At 35.3% G+C, this 8,928-nt stretch overlaps 2 protein-coding genes across 2 annotated transcripts; both read left to right on the top strand.

The window, feature by feature from the left end:
* Positions 1 to 629: 629 nt before the first annotated feature.
* Positions 630 to 1,949, top strand: LOC114825073 (uncharacterized). Its single transcript, XM_029103412.1, has one exon. The coding sequence runs from the start codon at positions 630 to 632 to the stop codon at positions 1,947 to 1,949; it is 1,320 nt and encodes a 439-aa protein (XP_028959245.1).
* Positions 1,950 to 2,369: 420 nt separating this feature from the next.
* LOC139196085 (uncharacterized) lies at positions 2,370 to 3,187 on the top strand. Its single transcript, XM_070821748.1, has 2 exons — positions 2,370 to 2,816; positions 3,050 to 3,187. The coding sequence occupies exons 1-2, from the start codon at positions 2,370 to 2,372 to the stop codon at positions 3,185 to 3,187; spliced, it is 585 nt and encodes a 194-aa protein (XP_070677849.1).
* Positions 3,188 to 8,928: the final 5,741 nt, after the last annotated feature.

Raw genomic sequence — 8,928 nt, 5'->3', positions numbered from 1 at the left:
GCCCAGGTTTTGGGACCATTCGGTCCAGGTTTTGGGATTTGGGACCACTAGGTCCAGGTTTTGGGAGTTATAGCCAAAAAAAAAAAAAAAAACAATCAAACATTTGACTATTAGAGGGACCACTTGGTCCCCATTTTACAACCCTTTCCCGATTTCCTATAACCTTACAACCCTAATTCCCACCCAAGCCACCCCTCCCTTTGTTCCCCACTTCTCCCACTTCCTCCCTGCCGTTCCTCAGTTCCTGACTCCCTTTTCAAAAGTTCAATAGCAAGCTGTTGCACGCAGGCAGACAGCAGTCACAGAACATTGGGCATTGGTTGCTCAAGTGCAAGAGCATTCACTCACCACCAACCCCTTTGAGTTTTGAGGTAAATTAATTTTTAAAATTTGAATTATCAATTCATAATTTAATATAAAATTTTGCAAGTGATATAGAATTGTTGTTGATGAATTGAATTCTTGACTAATTGAATTATTTGATTTTATTTCAAACCCAATTTTTTATAATATGTTAGACTTTGTGTTAGTGTTTTTAAAATATATAATATGTGTTGGAATGATAATTTTGATAGGATATTTTTGTTATATCATGTGTAGGTAATTTTTGTAAACAAATTATCGAAGCCATGTCTTTTAGGAAACAACTCTCTGGTAATATGAAAAGGAAAAAAAAGGCAAAGGATAACGAAATTGCCATAAGTTTAAACGGATCTCTTAATAAATTTTTCTCTACAAAGAATGAGTTAGTTAAAAATTTGAGAGAAAATGATGTTGGTGAAGAGTCACAAAATGTTGTTGGAGAGTCTCATGACCATGAAAATGGTAGTGATTTGGAAGAAAATGTTGGTGATGAGTCTCAAGACCATGAAAATGGTGGTGATGTGGATTTAAATGTTGATGATGATCATATTGGTGTAGAGGAAAATATTGAATCTCCTGAACCTATTATCCATTTAAATATTTATGATCCAAGAGTTTGGGATGATCTTAATAAAGAAATGAGAGATTTACTTGTAGAAAAGGGACCAATTCGAGAAACTAATCTCACTTATCCTAAGGACAAACTCTCTAGAAAATTTTCCTCACACTACTATGATCGAAAATTACTAACAGGTGAAATTTATGATAGGAAATGGCTCGTGTACTCAAAAGAGTTGGATAAAGTCTTTTGCTTTTGTTGTAAATTGTTTAAAACAATTGCCTCAAAAAGTGAGATAGCAAAAGATGGAATTAATGATTGGAGACATCTTGGTGTGAAGCTTGACCAACATGAAAAGAGTAAAGAGCATTTCACTAATTCGAGAACTTGGTTTGAGTTGAAAAGTAGATTGACAAAAAATCAGACAATTGATAAAGAATTTCAAATGCGAATCAAGAAAGAGACAAATCATTGGAAACAAGTGATGCTCAGAATTATTGTTGTTGTGAAATGTCTTCCCATACGTAGCTTAGCATTTCATGGAACAAATGAAAGACCTTACGAAGACTCTAATGGCAACTTCTTAGGTTTACTTGAAATGATTGTGGAGTTTGATCCAATAATGCAAAAGCATTTTCAACTCATTGAGAATAAAGAGATTCATCATCACTATTTGAGCCACAAAATCCAAAATGAGTTTATAGCTACTTTAGCTTCAAAAGTCAAAACCGCAATCATTAAAAAGGTAAAAGAAGCCAAATTTTTTTTAGTCATTCTTGATTGTACTTTTGATGCAAGTTATGTGGAACAGATGACTTTAATTTTGAGATGTGTTGACTTGTCAAGTAGGTCAATAAATATAAGGGAGTATTTCATGGAGTTTTTAAGTGTGGAAGATACATCAGGACAAAGACTTTTTAATGAGTTGCAAGATGTCCTAAAGTCTCTTGATCTTGATATTGATAATGTGAGGGGACAAGATTATGATAGTGGATCTAACATGAAAGGGAAACACCAAGGTGTCTAGAAAATATTACTAGACATAAATCCCAGAGCCTTTTACATGCCATGTGGTTCTCATTGTCTTAATTTAATAGTTTGTGATATGGCAAGTTCATGTCTTAAAGAAAAATCTTTTTTTGGAGCATGTCAATACATATATACAGAGTTTTCCAACTCTACAAAGCATTGGAATATTTTGCTTAAACATATTGATGGTTTAGCTTTGAAGTCATTGTCAACTACTCGATGGGAAAGTCACATTGAAAGTGTTAAAGCAATTAAATCCTAAGTAGCCCAAGTTAGAAATGCTTTGTTTACATTGGTGGAAATTACTGAGAATCCCCAATTGAGTAGGGATGCAGGATGTTTAGCATCAGTAGAACTTTCCAGTTTTGATTTTGTATTAAGTTTGGTTATTTGGTATCACATTTTGTTGAAGATTAACATGGTGAGCACAAAATTACAATCTGAAGACATGTGTCTTGATGTTGCTGTAAAGGCATTGGAAGCACTTGTTAACTTTTTTGAAAACTACAAAGAAACTGGTTTTGCTTTTGCCATGCGTGATGCTAAAGAAATTGCACTTGATTCGAAAATTGACCCTATTTTTCAAACTAAACGTCATAGACCTAGAAAAAGACATCATGATGAAGTTGATGGTAATAAGAGGGAACAACAGTCTACTGAAGAATCATTTAGAACATATTATTTTCTTATTATAGTGGATATTGCTCTTTCTCAACTGAAACATAGGTTTGAACAATTAAAGGCTTTTGAATCTATTTTTGGCTTCTTGTTTGATGCATTGAAGTTAATTTCATTGGATGATAAACAACTAAAAGAAAATTGTATGAATCTTGAAGCACATTTGAAACATGGAAATACCATGGATGTAGATGGAGCCGACTTATGTTCCGAATTACAAGTGTTGCAAATGATGTTACCTAAAGAAGCATTTCTCTCTAATAACCCTTGGACATCCTGGAAAAAGCAAACTTTGTAAAAGAAACTAACATGTGTCCTAATGTTTTGATTGCTTATCGTGTTCTGTTGACTATACATGTGACCGTGACATATGCAGAAAGAAGTTTTTCAAAATTGAAATTATTAAAATCTTACTTGCAGACCACTATGATTCAAGATAGGCTAAATGGATTAGCAATCTTATGCATTGAAAAGGATGAGATTGAAGACTTGGAGTATGATGATATAATTGATGATTTTGCTTCAAAAAATGCTAGAAGACAATTTCTTAAAGGTTGAAATTTCAAGGAGCTTTGCTAGGAATGGTTGTATATGATTGTATTTTTGATTGTCGGGGTTTAGGTACTATGTCCCCCCCGTTGTATATTTTTTCAAGTAATATAATTTGGGCGTGAGGGTCTAGCCTCTCAGCTTTGATTGAGTTCCAGCCTTCGTTAAATTTTTTTTTTAACATATGTTTCTGTATTAAAAAATGTCACATTTTGAGCTTTTGCACTGGACACCCAAAAACTCAGGACTGCCCTGGTGGTGGTTTTTCGCCCCTTTCTTTTTAAGAGCCTAGAGATTAAATAAGGCAAATAATTAAATACAAAAATTCAAAAAGAAAATCAAATGAAAAATTACCCAATAAAAAAAAAGAGAAAAAAAACCAACCAATCGCTTTCGTAGTGACCATGAAAAATCTCATATCAAGTATGGACAACATGCTGTCGACTAGTCAAGTGAGAACATGCAAGTTGGCAGGCCGTCTAAGCGGGTAGATCTCATATCGAGTACGAGTAAGCGGTGGTAAAGTATGGAAGCGTCAGCGAGCCGAGATAAGATGAAGAAGGAAGATACACGATGGTTAGAGAAGGACAATCGATATCTGTGAGCAGGAACTGACATGCTGTGAGATACGTCCTCAAATGAGCTAGAGAAGAATTGGGAGGGAAAGAAATAGAAAAATGTAGGGAAAGAGAGAAAAAGTAATAGGTTTATCTTTTGAAGTCCCATGGAAAAAAAAAAAGTTACGAGATAATTTGTGTGGGTTGGGCTTCCTTCCCCAAATTTGGCAGGTTAGTTTAAAAGTAAAACTAATGAATTTTTTTTGCAAATTTTGAGTTTTAACGATAAAGACAAAATAAAGGGTAAAGTGAATAGTATCAGGATTGACTTTTTAGTGTAAAAATGTGGTTTTTCGTTAAAGTGAACAATACCAGAAGTTTTTTGTTAAAGTTCTCTAGTTTAAATAGTTTAATGGATTAGTGGGCACAATAGTACCTTTTGTGCCGTGATCAAATAAAAATTAGTTTTTTGTTTGTTTGTTTTATATCTTTTTTGTGCTCAAATTTATAAAGTAAAACACATATGATGGTGCATAAATCACATTTATAGACACAAGAAGCCTTTGTTGTCTGTATTTTGTCAAAATTTGTCAGATCAAAGTATACATGTCCAACTTTGCATTGTTTCCGTGTTCATAAATGTTTTGTGTCCATTTTTTCCACTGGGCACAATAGGCGGTGCCCTTTATTGAACATGCGCTGTTGTAGTCTGTTGGTGCTTAAAGAGACGCAAACTTCTCATTTGTGTCCTTAATTTGTACACAAAAGCCTCTTTTTTTTGTTTTGTTTTTTTTTGTTGTAGTGCATTATCAATTAATTCTAATGAATCATCACTTAACCTTGGTAACCTAACGAGTCCTCATTTTTCTAAATGTTAGTAGTTATTTAAGATGTTTTAAGAGGTTGAGTCCAATTTGAAATCACCTGACACACCCCGACCCTAATAACAAAAGTTATGAGGACGTGATGTACTGGCCGACATTAAATTGACCATATGACCCAATCTGGAGATGACATCATAAGCGAACTTAATGATGAAGTCATAGCAAGATATTTATGATGTGTAAGAATTTGAACCAAAGATGTTCATTAATAAAATCCAAAGATGCTACAATAAATCACTTATCATCCTCCCCACTTGGAGACACAAATTATCTTGGGTTTAACCCTATTATTATCACATCACATTAGAGCGGCTAGAAGTTTCACACAACAATAACCACAATAAAGTGTAGTGCTATGCATAATCAAAGGTACGATTATACCATTATTACAACTAAGATAAAACTGCAGTAAATGAACCATCACCGAAAATTGAAAGGATGAAAGGTTCACTACCAAGCCCACTCATCATCACCAGTGCTCTGCTTACTCTTTTTACATCAAGTAAGGGTCGATAAAACAAAACATGAGTGGACCAGTTTTATCACAGTTATAAAATCATCGTTTAACATAATGACCCCTGTTTTGAAAACATATTTAGCGAGACTATATAATAATATTTACTACTATAATAATAAAATCTCATCAATCACTATAATCGAAAACATCAATCCAAGTTTAGAGATTGTACCTTACATCAATTAATCGATCATGCTAGCATTGACACACCCCGACCCGGAATGTCCACCTGAACTTTGAATCAAGCTGTGCTGGCCGACACTAGGAGGGTGACGAAGCCATAAAGTGTAGTGATGTGGAAAATGTGAATAAATTTAAATCTAAAAGTGCTAACTTGCGGGCAGGAATGAACCCATTTCACACGAGTAAAGTACAGTAAAGTAGGAGATTATACCATCGAAGGTAACCACCTACATCGAGATTTGCCAAAAATCCTCGTCGACACAAAAGCTCAATTGCTAAACCTGGAGGGGCGAAAAACAAGGTGAGTGAGCCTAAAAATAAAGTTTTGTAAAAACATTTTCGAAAATATAATAAGCCCTCTCTATAAAACAAGTATAGTTTCCAAAATATACATACTATGTATAGTATGAAAATACTTACTGTAGCCTACAATATCTCAAGACTTCAATACATCACAAATTTGTAAATAAGCATATAACTTCTAGTAATCACAATATCTCGCAGAAATAAACAAGTATGATTTACGCTTTAGTACTACAATCATGTGAAGACTGGCGCTATGCGCGTCACATACGGGTAATTGCCTATAGCAATCTAGGACAGGACTGGCACCTACAATGGATCCAAAGTGAGCGTACGGTGCGATATGAACATACACATGAAGATTGGCCCTGGCCCGGGCGAGTACTGACACTAGTGTAGCACACGATGAGCAAATAATGTAAATACGATCACGCAACAGTAAATTGATAATTCACATCAACATAATACTAATAAATAAAATATTGATCATGGCCGTAATTAAAATCCCATAAAAGTACACATACATATCCATCTCATAGGATTTAGGATAATTTTGTAAATTCTATTATTTCGCTAATTCTTATAAACGTTATTCTAATCCAGGCATACGTATAAAATTCTTTTTCAAATGTGTAAATGGAAACTTAATAAATATATGATATTTATAAGTAAAGACCCACTCACAGATTATGTCATTGGGTCGAACCTGCCTGTGGGTTTTGAAGATCCTTGTGATGCGTTTCGCCTAGAAACGAAATCATTAATGTAAATATATAATGTACTAACATTTAAACGTGTTTTTCGTACTAAGTACGGCTACTAAAGGAACTATTTTGAAATGGTCGAATTTCAGAAAACGGAGGGCAGATTTGGGTTTAACACGTCGAGAAACCAAAGGAGCGACCTTGGGTTCCTCTACGCCCCACCACAAGATGGCTGCACTGGCATCCACGCACTGCATACACCACTCGTGGCTGCCCACGTGCTTTCACAAGCCTTCTTGATGAAATCTGTAGTTTTTGCAGATTGCATGGCTGACTTTTAGAGCTCCAAATGAGCTCAAATATCAACCAAAACCAGTGATACAAAAACCCAAGTGAACCTAGAAGTGTACAAAATAAATCTATACCTATTGGAAGTCTAGTTGTGGTCAGTGTTGGCTGAGAAATTGGTCTGAAAATGGTTAGAAGGCCACAGTTTTCATTTCCCATAAAACTGGAAAATCCTTCCCTCATCCAATCCGCACTAACCTTTCCCCAAATCACATACAAAGGTTAAAAACGGTACAAGATCATGTTTAAAATGAAAAATTAAAGGGATTTTGAGACTTACCATGGTTGCACAGTGCTTCTTGAAGGAAAAAAAATTTGTCCTAGCTAAGAACATTTGAACACATAAGCAAGCTAATAACACTTTAAAGTAGGCATGCATTCAAAAACAATTCTAAAACCCATGACTTTCAAAGCCTAGTGAATGGTGAACCAAAGGACTCTTTAACAAATTAAAGAGAAGAGAGAGTTTGAGTTTCATTACCCTTGAAGCTCATCCTTATTTACACAAGGGATTCACCCAAGTGAAGGGCCTTCAAGTCACCTCATTTGCTCCTTGGATGGTTGCTTCTTTGCTTCTCCTTTGGTCCTTGAGTATTTGAGGAGAGGAACTCCAAGAACACCAAAAGTTTAGTGTCTCTAGTCTCCATACCAAGGATAAGGAGGATGAGGTGTGAAGATGAAATGGATGACTTAGAGGAAAGAAGATTGCTAGCTATTTTCCTATAAGTATGGCCAGCCTCTTTGGAAGACAAAAAGAGAAAGAATTTTTCTCTTTTGCCTATAAAAAAAAAAACCCTTGTGAGAGAATGGCTATAAAGATGCCTTTATACCACCTCACATGTGATGGCTGATAGGAGCATATTTATGTGACTTAGTTAGCTTGTTCTTGTGCAATTATGTTATTATTTCTTAGTTAATTTAGTATTTCAAGCCATTTTCGTGTGTTTTTAGGTCTAAAGGGCTAAAGTAGCAAGAAAGTGCATTTTGGAGCCTTTTGGACCAGTTTTGGGCATGGAATGGATAACACATGCTTGGAGCTAAGTAGATGGACGAAATTGAAGATCAAAGGAGGCTAGGAATGAATAATGAGATCAAAGAAATGAAGAAATGAAAATGAAGAACAAAGAGTTCAGAATTGGAAGCCAAAGTTTATAAAGTTGGAAGTTTCTATTCTTGGCTTGGAAGTTTCCTAATCCTTCCTCATCTATGATCTAGCCACAAAAGAGTTTCAAAACATGTTAGGTTTCCTACTTACATATTTCTAGAAGTCCTAGAACCTGCCCTAGATATTGCCGCAGCACTCCTTTGATTTCTTGTTCCTTGCTGCACAAGACACAACCTTTCTTTCCTATTTTCTGCACCTAAACCACATTCCTGTTTTGTTCCATCCTTTGCCGCACAAGGGAGAGGTTTTCCTTCCTATTTTATGTCCTAAAACACATTTCCTTTTCCCTAAAACCCTATGTCGCACCAAATTCCACCTTTCCTTTTCTTTGCCACAATTTACCTCTTTTCCTTCGAATCTGCCAAATATTTTCCTTTCCTAAATTCATTGATTTTTGTTAGCTTTTCTTGGGGATTTGGAAAGCTAAATCCTTCCCTAAAACTACTTCAAAACCGTGCCCTTTCCTCCCCCAATAAATAAAGCCCTTTTGCCGCACCATTGGGGACATCCATCAACACATTCCATCATCCACCCATCCACCCTTCACCATAATTCACCTACATCCATCCACCACCATAATTCACCACTCATCCATTCTCACAACCCTTGTGCCGCAGAAAAGGAGAAGGAAAGAGACCCTTGGACGTGCTTGCCATTCAAGATTGGATTGTTGGAGCGTTTTTAGGTGTTTTCATTCTTTGTTTTCAATGTTTAAGTTTAATAATCTTTGTTTTGTGAACATGAGTGGCTAAACCCGTTTTTGCTAGAGGGAATTCAAAGCCATGAATATATTTGCAATATGAATTGATTACTTTCAGTTGTGATTTCATAAACCTTGAATGCAATTTACTTAACGGCTTGATTGATAACTTATTTTTGTATGTTGATTGAGGGTCGACACTTAGTTTGCATGCATGAATTTGATGCTAGAATATAAGGGAGTTTCACCTAATTGTTATGAACTTATATTCACAAGTAGTGGAGGTTGCTAGTCACAATCGTGTTAAGTAAATTCCTGTCATAAGTATCATGCAATTCATAGTTACAAGTGCCTTGTCAATGCTTATGATTTTCATAGAACTTAATGAT

This window comes from Malus domestica, chromosome 05 (assembly GCF_042453785.1).
Source record: "Malus domestica chromosome 05, GDT2T_hap1".
NCBI classification, from domain to species: domain Eukaryota; kingdom Viridiplantae; phylum Streptophyta; class Magnoliopsida; order Rosales; family Rosaceae; genus Malus; species Malus domestica.
This window is presented reverse-complemented; position numbering and strand designations above follow the sequence as displayed.